This window comes from Carcharhinus amblyrhynchos, chromosome 3 (genome assembly GCF_965287045.1).
Source record: "Carcharhinus amblyrhynchos chromosome 3, sCarAmb.v2.hapA, whole genome shotgun sequence".
Lineage (NCBI taxonomy): Eukaryota > Metazoa > Chordata > Chondrichthyes > Carcharhiniformes > Carcharhinidae > Carcharhinus > Carcharhinus amblyrhynchos.
In genome coordinates this window covers 82,591,929-82,617,120 of record NC_137326.1, presented here as the reverse complement: position 1 = coordinate 82,617,120, position 25,192 = coordinate 82,591,929, and the positions used below count along the sequence as shown (strand labels likewise).

Here is a 25,192-nt window from a genome sequence, read left to right as displayed (position 1 = left end):
CTGCAGTGGAAAGCCTGTGGCAGGGGATCCTTACCATAGGTGGCAGGCTCCAAGCAACGGCCAAATCACTGCAGGCCACAGCAAAGGGACTGAGCAGGCGTCTTGAGATTCTGTGGCCCACGGCTGACAGGCTCGAGAGCTTGCAGGAGACCCAGCGGGACAGCACTGAGACACAGTGGGCAATGGCAGCAATCCTTGAGAAGGTGGCCCAGCCTCAGAGGGCCACGGCTGAAGGCTGGCAGAGCATGGCCCGCCATGGCTGAGGGCTTGCAGAGTGTGGGCCAGTCCTAGACAGCACTTTCTGCAGCCATTGAGAGATGGTCCATGACTCAAGTGGTCAACCACCATGGATAGGATACAGGTGGTCCTCCAGGACTGGCAGTGCCAGGTGATACCAGAGCTTCTGGACTTCACTGCAGAAGCACCAGTGTCCCATGGAGTGTTCCAGAGGCCAAAAGGGTCCCCAAGGGGGGAGGAAGAGCTCGGGCCCACACCGGTGCCTTCCGGACAGGAGGCAATACCTTCTGACTCCCCCCTTCCTGACTCTGGGGTATCACAGGGTCAGCGGGATGAAGAGAATATCATGGAAACATCTCAGACATCTGGAAACAGGCCAAGACCCTCAAGGCCCAGGGCTTCCAGCAGATGCCCACCATGTGCATTACAGGCCATGGGGCGAGATAGGTAGCTGGCTCCCTCCACCTCTGATGTACATTCTGGGGAGTCACTGAGACATAGTGGTAGGCTACATAAGGTTGGGAAATTATAATTGCACTGAGATGACGGATGAAGGGCTCCACTAGTTAGAAAGAAATGTACGCACCTTAACGTTTCCTTTTCACAAGTTCTTTTATGTTACAACAGCTTATCTGAACACCTTTATTGTAAATAAATGTTTTTTTCTCAACAGCCACCTGTGAACAAGTTGTCTCAGATATGATTCCTTCCCCAGTGATGATCACGTGACGGATGCCTTATGGTGATATCAGTTTGGGGTGGCCCCTCAATGCAGTGTCATTGAGAAAAGGAAGCCATTGGTTTCTCATACCCCATGAGCGATGATCTCCCGTCCCCCATCCCATCCACCCCGGCACCCTGTATGAAGGTTTCAGTCCCCTTATCCACTAGATAGATATGGGCCCAGGTGCCAGGGTGCATGCGGAGCTCATGTAGGAGTCAGACTAGTTGGCATCAGGACGTCATCAAAATGGTGTTTAGCAAATCGTCATCACCCACCTGCCTGCTAAAAAAACTCACAAACACAGAGTAACCACTCTGTGTGACAATGTTCAGGTTAAACAGAAGGCATTTGGGGGGAGGGGAGTGATGGAGGGGGGAATGAAATCCACAATCACCATCCCCTGGTGACTGAACCGCCTGGTTATCCGACCCTCCCTATCCACCCTCGTATGCCTCAGCTGAGATGTCAGCCCTCCACCACCTGGCTGGCATTCTCTTCCTCCTGTTCCTCATTCCAGAGGTCACCTCGCTGCACAGCCAGATTGTGCAGGGCACAGCACACCACCACAATGCAGGTGGAGATCAGAAGGCTGTACTGGAGGGCTTCTCCAAATCGGTCCAGGCACCGGAATCGCACCTTGAGGAGCCCAATGCATCTCTCTATTGTTGTGCGGGCCTCACTATAGCGGGTCTCTGCCTCTGTCACAGGCCTCTGCACAGGCATCATTAGCATGTCCGAAGCGGGTAACCCATATCGTTTAGGAGCCACTCCCACAGCCTGGACTCCTCCTCAAATGTTCCCACGATGTCTGAGCTCCTGACAATGAAGCTGTCTTGCATGCTGCCTGGATGCCTGGTGCAGACGCGTATGATGGTCATGTTGTGGTCGCACACGATTTGTACATTCAGGGAGTGGAACCCCTTCCTATTAACAAATCGCGATGGATCCTGTATGGGGGCCCTGAGGGCGATGTAGGTGCAGTCGATGGCCCCCTGCACATTCGGCATCCGCGCAATTGCAGCAAATCCCGCAGCCCGGGCTTCCTGATGGGCCTGGTCCCGGTTAAATTTGATGTACTGCCCAGCCCACACATACAGGGCTTCAGTGACTTGCTTGACACAGATGTAGACTGAAGACTGGGAGATGCCTCAGACATCTTCGCTCAGAATCTGGAAGGAGCCAGCCGCATAAAAGTTCAGAGCAGCCGTCAATTTGACAGCCACCGAGAGTGGGTGCCCCTCCCCCGCCTCTAGGACCCAGGTCCTGTAACAGGCTGCACAGGTATTACACAGTTTCCTTTTGGAGTCGGAGACACATGGTGTCGCTTGAAGAAAACCCGTGCATGGAACTGCTGGGATCGCTGCTCTCTCCTTCTCCTATGTCACTGCTCAGAACAGCAAGATCGATTGGTTGCATTGCAAAAGTCATCTCATCACTTTGAAAGGGAGGAGGGGAAGCTTTGGTGGAGATGAACAAATATCGAAGTCATGCAATGCTGCTTGCCCCTAGCACATCAACAATCACAGCCCCTCCATGCCCCCCAATTTCCCCAGCCACATGCTTCCCACAATCACAGCCCCCTCCATGTGCCTCAATCCCCCCCAGCCACATGCTCCCCACAATCAGCTCCTGGTAATGTTGAGAGGCTGCAGCAATGCTATCTGCAAAGGTTTTGTGCCTGTCCTTCAGTGTGAAGCGAGCTGAGTGCATTAGGATCCAGCAGCACGACAAAGCCCAAGGTCAGTGCTGAGTCCTGGGTCCATACTGCAAGACAAACATCGGCGACCCTGCAGAGCAACAGCCACCCCTCCCCCCCCTACACACACGTTTGCAGAGTTGCCATTGACCTGAGACAGAAAATGGCCACAACTGCAGGACACCCATGAGTAGCAGAGAGCCATCCGACGCCATGCACTTACCTCCTCACCAAACCTCACTTATGAAGTGCCCAAATCAGACTTTTATTTAGCATGTCCATTTCGTGCCGATTCCAGATTGGCAAATGTGGTGGTGAAGGGGGAAATGCTGAAAAAGTTGAGTGGGCAGTTCATTAATTCAATTGAAATGCATGCAAATGCATTTAAACCCCCGTTGCATGAATCAGATCATGGCCATTCCTGGGCCTAGGTAAAATGACCACCTATGCAGCCATGGGCGCGGATCGCGTTAATGGCCTCACGCCCAATTTTATCACATTTTCTCACCCAAAAATGAGCATGACGCAATGGTAAAATTGTGCTCTCTGTTTCCTGTTTGCTAACCAATTCTCAATCCATGCCAATATATTGCTCTCAATGCTTTAGTTCTGCACACTAATTTCTTATGTGGGACTTAATCAAAAATTTTCTGAAAAGCTAAATGCACCACATCCACTGGTTCACCCTTATCTATTCTATGGGCAGAATTTTTCCAGCACGTCCATCCGAGGTTCATGTGATCCCACCCGAGATCAAGGGAGAATGCTGTTCTCCCAGCCTCGTCCGCCCTGAAATTCTGGCCCATTAGTTGCATTCTCAAAAAACTCCAATGGGTTTGTCAAACATGATTTCCCTTCCATATACCCATGTTGACTTTGTCTAATCCTGTTGATATTTTCTGTGTTCTGTTATTGCATCCTTTATAATAGACTCTAGCACTTGCCCTCCTACTGATATTAGGCTAACTGGTCTATAATTCCCTGTTTTCTTCCTTCTTCCTTTTTTAATTAGCAGGGTTCCATTTGCCACCCCCTAATCCACTGGCATTGTTCCAGAATCTACAGAATTTTGGAAGATGACAATCGATGCATGGCCATCTTCTTTCGTACCCCGGGATGTAACTTATCAGGTCCTGGGGATCTATCGGCTTTTGGCCTCATTAATTTCTCTAATACTAATTTCCTCAATTACTCCTTCTCACTAGACCATTGCATTTGTGGAAAGTTATTTGTGCCTTCCTCTGTGAAGACAGAACTAAAGTAATTGTTTAATTGCTCTGCCATTTCCTTATTCTCGATAGTAAATTCTCCTGTTTCTGACTGTATGGGACTTACAATTTATTTCATTAATCTTTTTACTTTTATATAATTCTGGAAGCTTTTACAGTCCATTTTTATGTTACTTGAAATCTCCTGGAAAATAAGGTAAATTTCAAACAATTTACATTGGGGGTTAAACTCTGAAATTAAAATATTTAAAATTGTCCAGCAATGTCTGTTGTTAATCATCGTATGCACAGTTCCAATATTAATGAATTTTCTTCCTTCTGCAATCTCCAGTCTTGTTGCTTGTTTATGAATCAGGGTGATCCATAAAATGGAGGCTTGTTTTTAGAAGGGAAAATGTGAACTTTTGTCAACTTTCTCTCTTCTTTTGACTTTGTGAGGAAAACTTAACTTTATTCAGTTGTCTAAAATGGATATGAGCAGATCAGAAATCGAAATCAGGAAATAATTAAAACAGGCTACCTACTTGCCATGATCAGACTGTCAATCTACCCATTTTCATGCATCATCTTCCCTCATAAGCTAGCACAGGCATTGAATGCTTGTGGGTTATAGGTCGTTGTCTCAATCTGCCTCTCCAGGCATCTTCCCACAGACTTTTTAGCAGGAATCACTGGATAGTGACCAGGAACATTGGTCGAAATTTCCCTTCCTTGGTCCAATAAAGCTAAAGTGAACCTTGAACCCGTTGCGGCTCCGTTTAAGAAATGTCCCTTTTTGAACGATTACACACCAAGCCCCAGGGTGCTTTCATCCACTGAACATTCAGGACAATTCTTGCGAAGATAACTCAAATCAATATGAGCTAAAGGCAGAGATTTGCAAATTTGCAAGGCAGTTTTTGCAAGTTGAATTAAAGGAATTTTTAGTGCTTTGTATGCGTTACATAATTGTGGTGAGCATAATAAAAGAACCAAAAAATGACACCTCATGAGGGAAGGGTGGTCTTTCTGTACAGTTCTATTTCATTTGGTGTCTGTGGTTGAACGTTAACAAGCAATTTGCTGATGTGGTCAGAATGTTGAAGCTTGAGTTAATCAGGAATGCTGTGTAAGATTTGTATGATACTGAATAGTGCAGCTCATGACTCACACGTGGAAATAAATTCAGGAAATAAAAGCTTTGATTGCATTTTGTTTTTCCTCTACTTCACAGCTCGTTGACCAGTATTCTCATTGTCTCACAAGGGTGGCATGAGTAATGCAGCTAGCTCTTTTACAAAATGATTCAAAGTGAAAGCTCACACCACTAGTTCTGTTTTTGGGTAAAGCCCTCTGGTCAGCCACCAGAGAAATAGATTTTTGTGGTATCAAAAACTCATGACCAAATCTCCTGATGTTCAATGAAGCTACGATACGCTAAAGTAAAGTCAGGCAAGCATTACTTTAAAAAAAAACACAACAAAGGAAACTGCCTCCAACTTCCTTTGCTAATGTATAATCTTCTCAAACTAGGATTGAAAGTTGGAGCTCGATAAAATGGAGATATCTATAAACATTTATTAATAAAAAAAGCTGAGTGAGAAATTTTTAATAGGTTCAATGTTTTAGGTTATTAGGGGTCGAAAGATGGTCAGATATCCCTGTGGATTTCTTATGTTGCACAAAAATTATGGAATTTTTACCTGAAATCTAAGAGTGCAACAATTTTCTGAACATTATTGATTTTATATCAAAGCTGGAGTGAACAAAGTAATACTACTTCAAGTTCACAGCGGTTGAGAAAGACAGCATGGTGGGTGGAAATAACTAGAATAACCCCTTCAAATAGCGGCCACAGACTCAAAGAGCTCCATGGTCTCCTTCCTTGCTGTTAGAGTCTATGAATGTTCATAACTCAACATTTGCAAACTTGGATATATGCCTTAACTAGGATTTGCTGGTATTAAATAAAGCACAGGGATAAAATCCATGGCACATAGTTAAAAAGTGACATGTAAGTGACATGAATTAGAATTTTTTAAAAAGCTGAAGTAAAGTAACAATGAAATATTATTGAGATTAAAATGATTTAAAATCCTATATGTACTACGCTTGAAAGCTATTTGTTAACTAAGTCATTTATTCAGGAAAGTTTTATGTTGCTGATAATCCCTGAAGATCTCTGAGGCTTCTTTACTGAGGGGATTGTGCAGAAAAGTTACATATAATAGTCTGAACTCAGAAGCAGTGCAAAAACGTAACAATACATTATCCAGAGCTCAAAAACATGAAAGTACTGAAATGTTGGGCAGAATTTTGCCATAGATATAATGAGTGAGACTCACAACATTTACCAAGACTGAAGTATAAATCAGACACAATGGTGGCCCATGAAATGCAGGGAAATTTGCCTTCTTCTGTGGAAATCACCATTAGACAACACCTTAACTGTCTTAATCCTCTGCCCATTTCCCATGGCTGGCCAGTTGATTTTACTCACAGACTTTCTGATCTGGACTGTGACCAGAAACAGAACTGGACTGGCCAGATAAATACTATGGCTACAAGGGTAGGTCAGAGGCTAAAAATACTATGGTGAGCAACTCACCTCCTGACTCCCCAAAGCCTGTTCACCATCTACAAGGCACAAGTCAAGATTGTGATGGAATATTATCCATTTGCCTGGAAGAGTGCAGCTCCAACACAACTCATAAAACTTGACATCGTCCAGGACAAAGTAGCCCACTTGATTGTCACCCTTTCCAAACATATTCACTCCCTCCACCACTGATGAACAGTGGCAGCAGTAAGTGCCACTGACAGGATGCACGGCACAATCTACTCAAGGCTCCTGAGACACCACCTTCCTAACCCATGGCCAAGGGCAGCAGATACAAGGGAATACCACCATTTGGAGGTTCTTCTCCAAGTCACTCGCCATCCTGACTTGGAAATACATTGCTGTTCCCTCATTGTGGCTGGGTCAAAATCCCAGACCTCCCTCTCCAACAGCGCTGTGGAAGTACCTACACCTCAGGGACTGCAATGGTTCAAATATTTGCCTTGGGTGGGAATATGTTGGGAAGCTCCCCCAACATGTTGGGTGGGATTTTATGGCCTGGCTCGTCCCAAAACTGTAAAATCCCACCCAAGATCAACAGATCTTTCAATGGTCCACCTCTCATTTGCTTTCCGTGGGAGGGCATAATGGTAAAATTCTGGCCTCTGTGTTCTAAATTGCCACGCAACGCCTGCCTCCAGGGTAACTTCAACAGAGCCAAGAAGACTCCTGCCAATATTTTTAAAACATTCTGTCTTTGATCTTTTGCAAATAATCCCACCTTTCTTTCTCTACCTTTATATTGCTTTTACAACAAATGGTGACTTTCTGGTTTAAACTATCTGTCTCAGTAAGAATTCTTTAATCTGATTGATTAAAGCAATACACTGATCTCAGATCCCCTGTGCTGAGATAGTTTCAGTTCTCCGGTTTACAGTAAGGTTTGCGCAAAAACTGATAGACAGTGGGCAAGTGCATTTGTAATAAATGACTGATGCTGTCTGTTCACACTGAGACCAAAACTCTGTCTGTTGTCTTTAGCCTGGAGGCCAGCTCACCCTGGGTACAAATGTCAACAACAAAGCCGTTACAATGATGAATATGATAATACATTTTAATGAGGAATAATTGAGGGCATTTCTTTTGCAGGAGTTCACCTTAGACTTTCAAATTTTAAGAAAATAATAAAGTTTAATCATTCAACAATGTTTACTAATTCTGCATTTTTCGAATAATACAGGAAGTTAGACAATCATATTAGGTTTCACAAGCATGCATGTCCTGTGTTAATTCTGATCAATGTATTTTCATAAAATAAGTTAATTTTATTCTGAATCATTTAATACACCAATAGAAAAATATTTTCCTATTCCATTAGTATTTGATGAATGTTATCATGTTTAACAACTATGAATAATAAATCATAGAATCCCTACAGTGCAGAAGGAGGCCTTTCAGTCTATTGAGTCTGTACTGACCATAATCCCACCCAGGCCCTATCCTCATAACCCACATATTTACCTTGCTAATCCCCCTGACACTAAGGGGCAATTAAGCATGGCCAATCAGTCTAACCTGCACATTTTTGGAATGTGGGAGGAAACCAGAGTACCCAAAGGAAATCCACACAGACATGGGGAGAACTTGCAAATTCCACGCAGACAGTGACCCGAGGCTGGAATTGAACTTAGATCCCTGATGCTGTAAGCTGGCAATGGCAACCACTGTGCACCATACTAAATAGTCGTTCTCTAATTCAGTCTTATGTGTTCTTAGGTAGAGAGAAGTTATTTAGCTTGGTTGTCAATTGCATAAGAGGCCATCACCATTCTTAACCTTTCTGCCCCTTCTTCCTTCTTCGTTAAGAATAATTTATCTATTTGCTTCTCATGTATGTTGCATCATTCAGTGTGTATACTTTCATCTTGACTCTTGATGAGCTGTTTGCTTGTAAAATTTCTCCAATCGACATCTGTCACAGGTGTTTCTCAGCTATTTGACTATAGTATACCTCACTTCTCAAGGAGATACTCACTTCATTAAAGGGGGAAATTCTTCTGTCCCACATGCCATGGGAATTGTAGCGGGGGAGAGGGGACAGACCACACAAATGTCCATTGACCTCGGGCAGGATTCTCCAGTTTTAGGACGTGCGCAGCCAGAGAATCCCACCCAAGACTTTTTTCCAACTATTGCAAGGAAGTCTACTGCCCGCTAGGGGCTCACAATGGCAATTATATACTTTGGCTCAAATGCAAGCAAAGGACATTTACCAACCAAGTGTACATTTGTTTAAAAATATTCTATGTTCATTCACAATTAATAATATCAAAACAATATGAGTATAGTTGTCCAGTTACAATTTGAGCATGTCTACTTAATGATAATATTACTGAACAAGTATCTTTCTCTATTTATGTACTAACTTGTAGACATGAGCATGATAAAAATATGTTTGACCAGTTGCAGCTGCAGAGTGGTCAATAGGAGCTTTGTATGTATACTGTATGGCTACAATCTCACTTATAATTAAAAGTTTCATGGTCCTAGAGACCAGCTGGTACTAAAGTATTTGGATTCTCAGGGCTTGTCTATCTTTGAGAATTTAGCAGCTTATGTGATTTTTAAACTTCTAAGATTTTTAATCCTTTCAATGGATAACATTGGGAAGGTGATTTTCTTTCTCCCCACCCATACTAACAGGTATAACATCTTGGGTGGTATGTTGGCGCAGTGTTTAGCATGCTGTCTCATAGAGCCAGGGGCCTGAGTTCAATTCTGGCCTCAGGTGACTGTCTACGTAGAGTTTGCACGTTCTCCCTGTATCTGTGTGGGTTTCCTGTGGATGCTCTGGTTTCCTTCCATATTCCAAAGGTGCATGAGTTGAGTAGATTAGGTGGATGCTATATTGCCCCTTAGTGGACACTATAATGTCCATTATGTGGAATTGTAGTGTCCACATAATGGATTAATTATGTGGGGTTCTGAGGACAGGATCTGGGTAGGATGCTCTGTCAAAGAGTTGGTGCAGACCCAATGGGCCAGTTGGCCTTTTCCTATACTTTAGGGATTCTATGATTTGTATTTATAATCCTCACATTGACACTTGGACGACATTAGAGTAATTATCACCAACCAAGCTGAAAGTTATGAAGCTGGAATCAATGATCCCTTTCACTTTGCAAAATGAACAGTGAGTTGAGTAGGACATTAGTATCATACTAATCTTCCTATTCAAGAGAAAAGGATGTGAAGTACAGACCACACATAATATCTTAGTCACCCGTGTGACAGGAAACAGAGGGTATGTGTGAATAGGAAAGGGCTGTAGATGACAGAATGTGACAAATGGAGTGCTGCAATACTTACCAAGGACCCAAGGTAAACCAGGCCGAGAAGAATGGGCCCAGGATTGATGGAGACTGAGTGGTTATATGGGATTTTTTAGAGTATAGCTATATAATAGAGTATAGCTATGTAAAAGGAAGTGGTCTTCGGCGATGGTTTTTTTGATTGATTTTTTTTAAATAACAAACATCAGTTAGCCCACATTTACAGTATTATGTACAGTTATGGTTACCATTTTATATAAAGAATATAGAGACATTAGGGAGTGTGCAACAAAGATTCACAGGGAAGTTTATTTATTAGCCACAAATAGGCTTACGTTCACACTGCAATTAAGTTACTGTGAAAATCTCCTTGTCACCACATTCCGGTGCCTGTTCAGGTATACCAAGGGAGAATTTAGCATGGCCAATTCATCTAACCTGCACAGCTTTTGGACTGTGGGAGGAAACTGGAGCACCTGGAGGAAACTCACACAGACACAAGGAGAATGTGCAAACTCCACCCAAGCTAGGAATTGAACCTGGGTCCCTGGCACTGTGAGGCAGCAGTGCTAACCACTGTGCTGCAGTGCCACCAAAATTGCTAGGCCTGTAAAATTATGCATCAAGAAAGGATTAACAAGCCAGAGCTCTTTATTCTTGAAAACAGAAGACTGAGGCATGATCTAATAATAAGAGCTTAAAAATCACATAAGTTTTTGATAAAATAAATTTCCTGACATTGCAATCCTGCCTCCTGTAAGACAGTGCTAGTCCACAATATGGTGGGGGCAGGCTGGAGTCAGGGGTATCACCTTCCAAGGTAGACCTCCGGCAAGAACAGAGGTGAACAGATGCCAAGGTATGCAGGTTAGAAGGCTCCTCTCTGTTCGCTGAGACATTGGCCCAAGTCCCATACATGAGTGCTATATACCCCTCAGGTATATAGATTGTTGTTTTGCCAATGGGAATGGACAGTTTATCGTGGTGGTTATTAGGCGTAGAGTCCTGATAACAATATTTAAATTGATGCAAATTGGGATCCGACTTACTCTCATTATGTCTTTGGCTGGGTGTGGGGACAATTGACTGGGGGAATCCCGCCGGTATAAAAGTCATTTTGGCAGCTCTGTGGAATTCTCTGCTCTCTCCATCATTCCCGCAGCCTGAAACACGAGTCAAAAATCCTCCCTACCATTTTAAAATAAATAACCAAGGACCAATTGAGCTTGGCCATAAGCCAATTAGCCTGAATAATACCTTCCCATACCACATAACAATTGGTCACTGTTCCCCAGAGGAAGTTCCGCAAATTCACTAATCCAAAAATTACGTAATGAACTGGTTCCCTTTCTATTCAACTCCCTCTGATGGCCGTAACGAGACTTATCTTAAAAAGGATTGCTTCCTTCATAGATACTTTTCCCAAGCTCCATAGTTATGTTCTGAAAGGAACCAATTTAACCTGCCTTTCTTGAGTTAAATAAAGAGTGTGCTCAGTAACTATTAAATGCAAGAAAATGATAAAGTGCACACAGAAACATTAATACAGATTAGAGATGAGAATTAAGTCCAAAGTGAGTAAGTAAATAAAAGTATAGGAAACAGTTATTGACTCATGAAAAGTAAACAATTGAGCAGTGATGGGGGCAATTTTGAGCCTGCGCTCTCCATCCGTGGAAATAGTGACACGCATTGAAATTCCAGAGAGACTCGAAAAGCACTGTTCACACCGGCGATGTTCCAAGTTCTAATCTTCCTGGCCCCCTCCGCGGCAAAATAGCATGATAGGTACTGCAGGACCCAAGAAAGTTCATTTTAATTCGTCACCATGTCATTAGGAAGCACTCTCTCCAGGACATCCCCCACTCACCAGATATTCAGAAGGCATTTACAACAGGTTCACCTCAATGTGAGCCTGAAATGTGGGCATCCCTGGGAGTGTAAATGTGAGCATAGCCCCCAAGGAAGAGAGACATGGCCAGGCAGTAGTCTGGCAATATACCCTGGCTTTGCCCTTTGGCACAGGTTGGCACTGCCAGGTTGGCACCTGGCAGTGTAAACTTGTCAATGCCAACATGTGGCAATGGGCGGGCCACAGCCTCATGAATGATGTGTGGGGGAGTAATTTGGATTTGGCAGTGGGCCGGGAGTGGATAGAAGAACAGGGAATGCTGGTGATGGCAACTTGGCGGGGTGTGGGGGCTTGGGTGCCAAGTCCGATTGTTGGGAGGTCAGGGGAAGGGGTTCGATGATTGGGAAGAAGTGGGAGGGGGGGTGAATGATTGAGGAAGGGGTGGAAAGGGCAATATTCAGGATGGTGAAAGGGGCTGATGATCGTTAAAAAAGTGGGGAGGAGCAAACTCCAATCGGGGGTGGGAATGGGAGCCACTAGTTCACTGCAGGTAGGCTTGTTCCTGTTAGGAACAGGGTGCCATGTATATCAGTGCAGCCAGGTCTTGCCATTGTGTTGAAGCCACGATGGTGTGATCTTTTCTGGCAGGGTGTTGTAAGATCTGGAGGGAAAAGCGACTGGTTTCTCTGGATAGAAACATGCCAGTTTTCTGGCCGGAAACAAAACTCTGCTAATGTTTGGTAAGATTTCCCCCGTTGCTTTGTCTTTGTGTGGGGAGACAGCATAAAAGACTTGCTCTTGCATCCAACCACAAGGTTAATATTAGACTCAGTTTTATGTGCAAAATCTCTTGGCTTTAAAAATAGATGAAAGCTGGTGAAATTGGAATTGCGACATGAAGTCAGATTCAAACCACAGACTTCCACATTTGACTGCAATGTGTTGGATTGCTTGTACACAACCCCTTGGGAGAAGAGGCTTGTCAATTTTCATCTGCCAATCGTTCAATTGGAATGATATTGACACACTGTTTTCACTTTGAAGTTGGGTACAAATGTTGCCTGGACTTCCTGAAACTCATCTGTGAAAACAGCAATTAGAGTCTGTCAGATGCTCTGTGCAGGCCAGGTGTTGGGGGAACAGGTTGGGTGGTCGGTGGGAGATCTAGATTTCTGGCTTGGCTTGGGTCAGGTGCAGTAAGAAGTCTCACAACACCAGGTTAAAGTCCAACAGGTTTATTTGGTAGCACAAGCCACAAGCTTTTAGAGTACTACTCCTTCATCAGATGAGTGGGAGATCTGTTCACAAACAAGGCATATAAAGACACAAACTCAATTTACAAAATAATGGTTGGAATGTGAGTCTTTACAGGCAATCAAATCTTAAAGGTACAGACAATGTGAGTGGAAAGAGAGTTAAGCACAGGTTAAACAGATATGTATTGTCTCCAGCCAGGACAGTTAGTGAGATTTTGCAAGCCCAGGCAAGTCGTGGGGATTACAAATAGTGTGACATGAACCCAAGATCCCAGTTGAGGCCATCCTCATGTGTGCAGAACTTGGCTATCAGTTTCTGCTCAGCGATTCTGCGTTGTGTATCGTGAAGGTCCGTGACTGCTGAAGTGTTCCCCAAAGGAAGGGAACACTCCTGCCTGGTGATTGTTGAACGGTGTTGTCGTAGTGTCGGCATGGTCTCCCCAACATACCATGCCTTAGGACATCCTTTCTTGCAGCGTATCAAGAGTATGTACCGTGTACTTGGTGGATGGTGTTCTCAAGTGAGATGATGGCATCTGTGGCGATGATTTGGCATGTCTTGCAGAGGTTGCTGTGGCAGGATTGTGTGGTGTCATGGTCACTGTTCTCCTGAAGGCTGGGTAGCTGGCTGCAGTCAATGGCCTGTTTAAGATTGTGCGGTTGTTTAAAGGTTGTTTGAAGGGTTCCTGTCACACTACCTGTAACCCTCACGGCTTGCCTGGGCTTGCAAAATCTCATTAACTGTCTTGGCTGGAGACAATAAACATCTCTTTAACCTGTGCTTAACTCTCTCTCCTCTCACATTGGCTGTACCTTTAAGGCTTGATTACCTGTAAAGACTCACTTTCCAACCATTATTTTGTAAATTGAGTTTGTGTTTTTATATGCCTTGTTTGTGAATACAACTCCCACTCACCCAATGAAGAAGCAGTGCTCCGAAAGCAAGTGGCTTGTGCTAAGAAATAAACCTGTTGGACTTTAACCTGATGTTGTGAGACTTCTTACTGTGCTTACCCCAGTCCAACACCAGCACCTCCACATCATAGATCAGGTGGTCAGATTTTGGGTGATGGGGGAGAAATCAGGTGGTCAGGAGGGTAGTGGGTGGTCAGACAGGTATGAGTGATTGATGCAGATTGATTGGTCAAGGGTTTGGGCGATCAGAGGGGTTGGATGGCCAGGGTGGATGATTGGGGTGGGTGATTGGTTGGGCAATGTTGGGTGGTTGGGGTTTTGGGTGATGAGGGGTACCAATTGGTCAGGGTATTTTGGGGGAGTGGGTGTGCAGGTTGACTGATTAGTTCTTCCAGAGGTTAGGAGTTGTTAATAGTCAATGTGGGGTGTCAGTCAAGAGGATGTAATTGTGAGTGAGGGTATCAGTCAGGGGATTTGAGAGGCCACCTGGGGGTGTTGGTTGGATGGGATGTTTATTCCAGTTAAGATCTGGATACTCTTTAAAGATGGTGCTTTGATCTCAGTGTAGCTAGGTTTTGCGAGTGTCCCTGCCCCCTGTATGACAGCTTGTTTTTTTTAAGCAGAGTGTCATAAGATCTAGAGAGAAACTAACTGGCTTCTCTGGAGCGAAACACACTGATTTTCTTGCCAGAAACAACAGTCTGTCATTTTTGGTAAAATTCCCCCAATAAGTGATTCCAGTAGCACTGACTTCATCAGGCGAGTGTCAGTTTTGAGATTCCACCATTCTGCAGTTATGAGTGGTTTCTCTGTTTCCTTTTCAGCTGTGGCCTTTGCTAACTTGGCTTTCTTCCATAATCAGAATGACAGAGAGGGAAAGATACCAGCAGAAACTTTTTGCAGCGATGTTTATGCTGATTGGCTTTTTGCTTCTGTGTCACACACACACACACACACACACACACACACACACACACACACACACACACACACACACACACACACACACACACACACACACACACACACACACACACTCTTTCTTTCAGAGTATCGCACTCCAGCAATCCAGCCAGTGACTGGCTTTACATCTTCAGCCATCTTCGACATGTATGTCCATTTTTAAAATCTCACAGATCTTATCTAAAAGTTCAATATTTCTGCATGTAATTCAACATAAATCATTCATTCCTGTGGAAACACATTTTGATTGGATGTCTATAGGTTTTCTTTCTGATTCTGTTTTTTGTTACAGGTTCACTTTAAGCGTCAGCCCCTTTAATTTGTGGATTTGATCTTTTGTTAGCTTATTGCCTTTATTGGTTAATCTGTTCCCAAAAGAGTAAAAGCAGTCAGTTGCCTAACATAGCATAAACTAGTTGGTGTGGCAATTAGGTAGGAATGGACAGGCTCTTTTCTTAAAACAAAAATTTGTTAAGTTGGGAAGGGAGGGGAAGGTACATTATTCAAGGATGTTCTTTACACATTGGAGCACCCACTCCCTCCCAAGTTGTTACATCATTTGACCTCCAAAGTGGGCCCTCACACTCCTTCCCTAGGCTGCCCAAATCCTCCCCTTCCAAGACCACCTATTTACCTGGGTCCAAACATGGCTATCCTTGTGCGAATCTGTGTACAGCCCCAGCAGGGCCCAATACCCAGCTCTGGCGCTGTTGAGACTGCTGGAGCTGCAAGTCAATCAAAATGGCTGAAAGATCTTGGAAGCAAACATTCTTCCCACTGAGGAAAAGAAGTCCAACTCTTGGGCTGTTTAGCCCACTGGTTCTCTGAGCCTGCCAGCTTCTCAGGAAATGTCTTTCCTCACTGAAATTATCTTCTAGTGCAGAGGATGGAATTATCCAGCTGTTCCCACCAGTGGGATCTTCCAGTCCTGCCAATGGTGAACACCGCTGCAGGTTTTCCAGCAGCAGCGTGGTGCACAAAAAGGGAAATTCCGGTGACAGTGGCGAGGCCAGAAGATCCTGCCTTCAAACATGGGTGGGCCAGCTTCATCACTGTGAAATATGCAGTGGGACCATGTGGAAAATCCCTCCCAGAATTCCAGCTCAAAACAAATCTCAAAAGAGTTAGATACTTGTACAAAATAAACCTTCCTGAATCCTAAACTTGCCCCTCAAATAACCCAACCATGTGGAAAATGAGTATTACTAACCTTAAGGTTTTAAAAGGGAATACCAGTTCATGAGGTACCCTCTCTCCATCCTGTGGGGGCCCGAAGATGGAGCTCCAGGTCAAGCAGATATGTCATTATGTGTGCATATGTTAGGATGTAATGGGTACATGCTAAAGCATTCTCATAATGAGGTTGGAAATGTTCATTTGTTATCAAAGACTTTTGAGATTGCCTTGTCTATGTTAAGCTTTACTAAATTGTACCTCACTATTCATGGACAACCCCTTAAACTTTTCATCTTATACAGTCTCTTTACTCCAATTATGCCAGTCACAGATAAAGCCATATTTGACCACTTTCTCATAGTACTTTCCATTTGCACCAACTATCCTCCGTCCTTCATTCAATTGCTCCGATTAAAATTGTTCTCTCTCAGTCTGAACCTTTCCCTTGTAAGATATTCATCTCCTCTTTCTCAAGTCTAAAGGGCTTAGACTCGAATATTTATGGCAGGCTCTGGTTTAGTCATTTACTGCCTTTTCTGACTAGATTAATTAAACCACCATTGGGTCATGTTCTCATTTGCCAAAGCTGCTCACTATTTCAGGATCAGCCTGGATTGCAAAGATAACCCCAACTTCTCCTCTACACCATAAACCATTTTCTTAAGCTCTTCTCATTTCCTTCGTCTACCCTCATGTCCCCAGCAAACGTGAGGAATTCTTTAATGTCACCAAGATAATCCATTCAGCAGCTTTGGTCACTTTCCCTAAGGATCCACCTCCCATAGTCCTGGACTCGAATCTTTCTCTAACTTTTCTCCTATCCCTCCTCATGCCCTTTTTCAAGCTCATCGTGTCTGAAGAGCCCCCTTCCTTCACCCTTTGACCCCATTCCAATAACCACCCAACTTCTCTCCTTGTTCCATGTTAACTGTTATTGTTAACAATGCCTTTTCCTCTTCTTCAAATCTGCCATCCCCTGTCCATGACCCCAGCATCCTTGCAATTAATGCCCCATCCCTCCACCCTCATCTCCAGCCTTTCAACTTCTCTATCCACTGCAAAGTCCTTGAATGTGTGGTGGACTCCAAAATCTATGTCTGTCTTTCCCTCCAACTCCATATTCAAGTTCCTCAAATCAGATTTCTGCTTTTGCCTCAGTACATAAGAAACCCTTATCAAACAGTTAACATCAAAGACATACGCAATTGTAAATTTTTACATGTCGCACATTTGGTCAGAGATGTAACACCTTTTAATCATGTGTACATGTTATGTATTGTTCAATACTTACTGAGAAAGGAAGTGGGTTGGGTAAACTTGCTACAGAAGCAAAACCAAGTATTGCTTTGCAGACAGTTTCGTCATTTGCATCAAAGGTATGGATGTACCAGCAGAACGTGTTTTTACACTAACATCATTGCAAAATAAACCATTTGTAGCCACTCAGACCTCAACTTAAATGTGTCATCAGGTCTTCATCATCACTTACAAAAATATATATCACACTCCTTTTCTTCTTATAGAGTAGGAGAATGATGAATATAAGCAAATTAGTATTGGCTAAGAAATAATACTGAAGGAACTAATTGGACTAAAAGCTGTCAAGCCCCCTGGACCTGATCACCTATATCTTAGGATTTTTATGGGTAGATGCAACAGACAACTAGGGATGGGCAATAAATGCTGGCCAACCAGCAGCACTCATGTGCCATGAATGAATAAAAGATACACTCATTTTGATCTTCCAAAATTCCTGGACATTAGAAAATAGCAAACACAGCCATAATTATTCAAAAAAGAGTGGAGAGACAAAATTCGAGAAATTGACCATTTAGCTGGAGTAAGAATATGAGGATAAATGCAAGAATATATTATCAGGGACATGAATACAAGGCACCTAAAAAAATGACAATGAGTGGAATTTTGCGGTCCTTCCCACTGACAAGATCTTCCAGTCCCGCTAAGGACAGTCCCCATTGTGGCTCCTCGGTGATAAGACGGGAAAGCCATCCAACCTGCATTGACATCCATGGGATCAGAAGATCTCATTGATGGAAAATGATGAGCTGCCTCTGTTGCAGTAAAACACTCCCACCTGTCAGGAGTGGTGGTGGGGGTTGGGGGGTGGGGGGAGGAAGGTGGGGATGGGCAGAGGGTTGATGATCCGGGATAAGCTGGGATGATTGGAGATGAGCTGGGATGATTGGGGATGAGCTAGAATGATTGCAAGTGAGTTGGGATAATTGGGGGTGAGCTGGGATGATTCAGAGTGAGCTGGGATGATTGGAAGTGAGCTGGGATGATTGGGAGTGAGCTGGGATGACTGGGAGTGAGTTGGGATGATTGGGGGTGAGCTGGGGTGATTGGGGATGAGCTGGGATGATTCGGAGTGAGCTGGGATGACTGGGAGTGAGTTGGGATGATTGGGAGTGAGCTGGGATGATTGGGAGTGAGCTGGGATGATTGGGAGTGAGCTGGGATGATTGGGAATGAAGCTCATTAATTACATTGAGATGAATGCAAAAAAAATGCAAACTGACATTTCGCCTATTTTGGGCTAGCACCTGATCGTGCCCATGTCATCGACTGGGCACAATTTTACGACCTTAAACCACTGAAAAATGGATGCGATGGGGTCTTAAAATCATGATTGTGGTGCCTGTTTCTGAGTATCTGCTGCCTGTACAATTTACCTTTCTGCCAAATAACAGGGTTTGGGTATTTCCTTTAACAATTGAAAAATGTTTTCCTCATGTAGGGGAAAAAATGTTGCCTGGCCAAGACACAAGAAAATAACGATCTCTTGAGATTTGCCAAGCAGCTCTTTTGCAGCCTCAGCTAATATACAATAACCAAATCACTTACTACAATGCGGTGTTTTAACTTTGGCTGAATTTAATTAAGCAGTTCTTTCTTTTATCAAGATGCCCTTGGGCTATAAAGAGATTTCCCCCCTCCCCCTTATTTGGGCACTGGAGTAGTTAGTGACCTGTCCCTGCTGATGATATGAAGGCGGATAGCAAGCAAATTTGGTGCTGCCACTTCACTTAGCTGATAACAGCATAGGGCCAAGACCCTGCTGGCTGCCTCTGTATGACCGAACAGAAAAGCCATGGATCAAATTATCTCATACTCAGGTTTCATCATAATGACTCAGGAAAACTATGGGGGAGCTAATCAGACATCTTGTCACAACTTGCTTGTCTTAATGGATTTCACCATTAGTAAATTCAAAGGGAACAGGGAGAAAACAATCTTTTTTCTAAAAAATATGCTTCATTCCGAAAAATGAATAGAATTGTACTGTGTGCCATAGAATCCTTGCAGAAGGAGGCCATTCAGCCCACTGTGTTTGCGCGAACTCTCATTGAAACTGCCCTATCCCCATGTGCATCTACCTATCCTATGCATCTTTTAAACACTAAGGGGCAATTTAGCATGGCTAATCCACTTAACCTGCAAATCTTTGGATTGTGGGAGGAAACTGGAGCACTCAGAAGAAACACACAGAGGTACGGGGGGACATGATAACAAACAGTCACTCAAGGCTGAAATCAAACACATATACTTGGCACTATGAGGCAGCAGTGCTAACCACTGTGCTACTCTACCATCCAGTTCGAGTTCTTTTGATGCATTAATGTGGCATTCTGAGGTTAATCAATACAACTGTGATTACACAGTGATAAAAGTAATCAGAAAGGAACTGAGGACAGGTTGGGGAGGGCCTCCAGTTGCTTTCTGGCAGCAATTTTTCATTATTCCAGTTATTATATTCCATTGCTTGGAGAATATAGTTACAATCTTTAGCTTCAAACCAAGCAAAAGTAGCAGCAAAACAAAGAAATGAGTCGCTATAAAGAGTTGAACTCTTGTTCTATGAATGTTAGAAGAAAGAAGATTGAACAGGCTGAAATACCAGCTGTTGATTTGCTATGAGCCCATTTTGCACTTCTTAGACTAATTTCACACTTAGCATCACTGAAATTAAAGACCTTCAGAATTACCAACACGCTATTATCTCTGATAGAAGACACATGAAACCCAAAGGTTGCCTTTCTTCAGTCTATAACGATCGTAGTGGTTTTCTACATTATGTGAGAGTTTATTAACTCCACGAGCAAATGTAGCTCTTTGAAAATCCAACCATTAGCTCATTCTGGTTTGCTAATGGGGTTTTCCTGATGTCTCACTCCTTTTCAATGGCCCAAGCCTTCATTTGTCTGTTAACAGAATCAGTTCACCTCCATGTAGAAGAAAACACCACTAGTGTTCTACTACTAGTGGTAGAAAAAATATTTTTTAGGTGTGCATCATTTCTACTTATTATGACTAATGCAAGGGAATTAACACCCAGTTACAGCTTCATGTTTTCCTAAGTCAGGCATAGGACACCAAGATGTGGAATAAAGCTTCCTTTTCATTGTATCAGCCTTAGATGAATACCTTCTCCGCTTGCTATTTGTTAATGGGCCAGTAAATTTATCATAAATTTACACAGAATTACAAGAAACGAGGCTATTCAACTCAAATGCAGGTGGAGAAGGTAGTCGAGAAGGCATACGGCATGCTTGTTTCCATCAGCCAGGGCATGCAGTTTAAAAATTGGCAAGTCATGTTGCAGCTTTGCAGTACCTTAGTTAGGTCGCATTTGGAATAAAGTGTTCAATTCTGGTCACCACACTACCAGAAGGATGTGGAGGCTTTGGAGAGGGTACAGAAGAGATTTACCAGGATGTTGCCTGGCATGGAGGGCATTAACTATGAGGAGAGGTTGGAGAAACTTGGTTTGTTCTCACTGGAACAACAGAAGTTGAGGGGCGACCTCATAGAAGTCTATAAGATTATGAGCGATATGGACAGAGTGGATAGTCAGAAGCTTTTTCCCTAGGGTGGAAGAGTCAATTACTGGGGGCACAGGTTTAAGGTGCGAGGGGTAAGGTTTAAAGGAAATGTACGAGGCAGATTTTTTACACAGATGGGGTGGGTGCCTGGAACTCGTTGCTGGGGGGAGGTAGTGGAAGCAGATACAATAGTGACTTTTAAGGGGCTTCTTGACAAATACATGAATTAGATGGGATTAGAGGGATATGGTCCCCAGAAGAGTAGGGGGCTTTAGTTAAGTCGGGCAGCATGGCTGGTGCAAGCTTGGAGGGCCGAAGGACCTCTTCCCAAGCTGTAATTTTCTTTGTTCTTTGTTCTTTGTTCAAACTAATCCTTGTGGGTGTTTATTCTACTCTTTACTAATAATTTTAATCTCATATGCCTGTATGTTTTCATTATCCTTCAACTACCCATTTAACCTATTGTTAATTGACATGCACTCAAAATTTCCTTCAAACTCTTGTTCCACTGCTGTAGGTTCTCGAGCAGTGCAGAAACTCTGTTTATATACAATTTCTGTCATGCATCAGGTGGGATTACAGCTTTAGAGTTGAAACAAGCCTGAGGAAATGTATCCCCATGGCTCCATTTCCAGCACTAACGCTAAGTACATTGACAAAGCATTGTATATCTCTGAATAAAATTTCTCCTCCTTTGATGTGTTACCTACTTCAAACAACTGAAGAAACTGACCTTAACTCTTGCTGGTTTCCCTCTCTAACCAGTTTTAAATCCAACTGGCTACTCTATCTCTGATTCCACATCTCCAATCTTCTCTCAAAGAACATGCTTATGTTTCTGCTAGAAATATTGATTAAGGAAATTTTCTCATCATGATACTGCTAAGATATAGTTAATCACTCTATCCTACTTAATTGTCAATTGAGTGAATGTTTGTATGTTAATACTGGGCTTTGGAATCCACCTACAAAAAATCAAAGGAGAGTTTCTTAGTGTCATTTCCATGGGGCTATTAAACCTATTTTAGGGAGTACACGTTTCAATTCAACAACGTCAACTGGATTTGAGGCCATCTCCGATGTGAAAGGTCAGAACCCACATACAATCTCCAGTTCCATCGTTGCTGCCAAGTACTTACCACTCATTTATAAAACTCCTCAAAGGAGAACATACCAAATTGTTTTTATGTGGTTACAGAAAGTCTCAAACACTTTTTGAGAAAGCTGATTTTTTTTATTAAAAATAATCTTGACATCTACAAAATACATAAGAAAAATGTACAAATTGATATATTTATAGAAACATCACTGGAACAGTACTGCATTGCCAGAATGGTACTGGAAATAAATAAAGATTTATGAAATGGCACATAGCTTAATATACACAAACAAACTTAATAGCAGAAAAATGTCAGATTCTTTATTTTCTTAATCTTCCAGAAAGTAGTTCAGTTGACATTGGCTGCGTTAGTCTGTGCCCTGGTAATAATGAAAAGACAATTGAATATTTTTGAGTATATAAATACATATTTCAATCAGTACATTTATGTAATGAATAATGTCATAAATAATAATAGTACTAATCTTTCACTTTCCTTTTAATTCCATTTCAGAAGTATAAAAAAAACTGAAATACTCAATAGTATTCTCTCATTGTCATATTGTGCACAGTATTAAATATCAAAAAAACTGAGTCTAATGGAACAAAATGACTTAACTGTCATTCACATTTGAGACTTAAAACAAGTCAGAAAGTCCACTCATTAAGATGCCTGCATTGACCTAATCTAGTTGTGAATTTATTGATCCATTCCAATGGAACAGCCACTACAAACTGCTAGTACAAAATATAGATAAGTAAAATATGTGTCTTGATCATGGGAAAATCAGAGTACTGGCAGCTCATAGGCTTTGAGCTAAGGTGAAGAAGTGATAGAAGGTGAAACATCAGGAAGGAACAACCCAGTTCAGAAAAGAACTGGAAGCAAGGACGACATCTAAAACTAGATGGAGGGAGGAGTGATAGCGGCATGCAGAATTGGAGCAAACAGAAAGAGATGCAAACAGCCTATTGTGAACTATACGTATTGATGGATGGATGGATTAGAAAAATTTAAATAAAATATGTAAAAATGTTGTAATATAGTTTTTACGTGAATGTTTAGAGTAGTTTTACTCTTTATGTTACCCACATCTTCTTAAAGGTCATTTTCAATTGTACTAATTCACTCCACAATCAGCACTACTTACTTAATGGCTTGAATCCTTTTTGCTACCCAGCGAGCTGCTGGGTCAGCACAGAGAGGCCCCTTTTCCACTGTGTAAAATCTGAAAGAGATCAAAAGGGACCACATTATGGGACTATTGGAAAATGGATTAAAAGTGGCCTAAACATATACTTAGACAATTAGTGTTTTTCAGATTAACTGATCAGAGTGTGTCTGTGGTACATAATCCACAAATATTTTGAACCCATTATTGACTAATTTAATCCCTTTCTTACATGTTTATTTTAACATCAGGTCAGCTGTTAATGTTTTTTCACTTAAAATCATCGCAAAAATCTGCTCAATGTTCGATTAGCATTTAACTCTGACACCTTCTGATAATTTCAAAAGAAAAGATTTCAGAAAACCCTCTCTAAAGATTGGAGTTGCAGAGATTAAAAATGATCAGAAGGTTTTTTTGTTAAGTTAAATAGGCGAAAGTATAAACTAAAACAGATTAGTTCCTTACATGATGGCTTCAACGCAGGGAGAAAACTCTGGCTGCATCCTGTAGTGTGTGATCTGAAATGGAATTGGCTTTCGGGACACCTTGGTGCAGCAGCTTGTGGAAACCATCCCAGGGCCACGAACTGAAAAAGAACCATCAGTTTGGTTAAGTTTTGCTCAAATACATTTCAAATATTATTTCATGCTGTAAATCCCAATTCAGTCAATAGCAAAAATCATACAGCTGCTTACTCTACTCCTACTTTGAAAGACCATTGTTATCAAGTTTTTAAGTGGAGGATTTACAATATCAGCCACCCAGTACTCAAAACTCTTATTTGGAATGAACTCAGTTGGTCCTTTTAACGTTTAAAAGCTTTTTAACTGTGTTCAAAGTTTCATTAAGCACACTGTCAATGACTCAAGGTTTAATCAAACTGTCTTACATACTTAATTATACACTAGCACACACTTTATACTCAAGTAATTACTTAACATTAATAATAATCTTTGGGCGCTTATCTGTCTGCTGGCTTGTACTGATATCGCCATGCAGTGTGTGTGCTGTATTACTGTGCCTGGATAGCCCCACACAACAGCGTTGTAAACCACAGGGCATGTTGAGAAAATATCATTAATTTCCAAGATATCAGTCACAAAACTATGTACTTTAAATACAGCAACTTACAAGATCTGCTTAAGACTGATGCAGCAGAGAGAAGGACCAGAATCACAGCAACTTTCAGATGCATGTTGTTGAAGAAGAGAGGCATTCAACAGATGGAGACGTTATTTGTCCACTCAGTCTGCTGGAGTTGCTTGTTGCCTGGAGTCACTCAGTCCTTTTATACTTGATTGCATGTCAGGGGATTTCCTGTTCAAGAAGGGAAAGAAAGTATGACACATCGAGGAGTGTGGAAAAAAAGGCACAGATAAAAAGTACATATTTTTGTAAGAAGTGTTAAATCATACCCAGGCTCCATGTGATATCAGACCAGGAAATATGTCATTGTTGGTGCAGTGCCAATTCCTTGGCTTTTTCTCAAGAGCATAAGAAGGGTACTGAAATGTATTTGACAATTCATTCCATTGTGTTTCTATACATCCATTTTCTTTCACAACATCCCGGATGTTAGTCATGCCAGAGCATCTTCACCAGAAAAATGTATACATTACTTTTATAAGATTGTCGTCAATTTTGAGGAAAACAGAAAGACTTATTGCAAAAGTATCACAGATCCTGTAGCTAGATTTCCTGGTGACACAGGAAGTGAATCTGTTGCAAAATTCCCCACAAGGGGTACAACCGGGCAAATTTGAGGTCATATGACCTGCTCCATGGTGGTAAACAATCTTTTTGAAACAATTGTTGCTTGATTTTAAGTAGAATAGAGTAACTTAACAGGAGAAATAGAAAGACTTGCAGTTCTAGCATCTTTCACAATCTCATAAAGTTTCTGTCAGGCCTCACACTGGGGAAGTTTGACACAACTAGTTTGAAAGGGCGGGGGGTTGGGATCCAAAGCAATAGGGAGACAGGAACGAAGATTGAGGACAGCACAGAAGTTAAAAAGACCACATTAAGTAGTAAAGGCAGTGTCAGTAATCTTAGGACGAGACAGATCAGGCAAAAGCAAGACAGAGAGCAAGGGAAGACCAAATTAAACTGCATTTATTTCGATGCAAGAGACCTGACTGGCAAGGCAGATGAACTC

At 42.4% G+C, this 25,192-nt stretch overlaps 1 protein-coding gene across 1 annotated transcript; it reads right to left on the bottom strand.

Annotated features, from left to right (window-relative positions):
• Positions 1–21,994: 21,994 nt before the first annotated feature.
• On the bottom strand, positions 21,995–24,282 carry LOC145341419 (eotaxin-like). Its single transcript, XM_080186360.1, has 4 exons — positions 24,166–24,282; positions 23,500–23,620; positions 23,014–23,091; positions 21,995–22,242 (listed from the first exon to the last, which is right to left on the bottom strand). The coding sequence occupies exons 1-4, from the start codon at positions 24,248–24,250 to the stop codon at positions 22,212–22,214; spliced, it is 315 nt and encodes a 104-aa protein (XP_080042486.1). The 5' UTR covers positions 24,251–24,282; the 3' UTR covers positions 21,995–22,211.
• Positions 24,283–25,192: the final 910 nt, after the last annotated feature.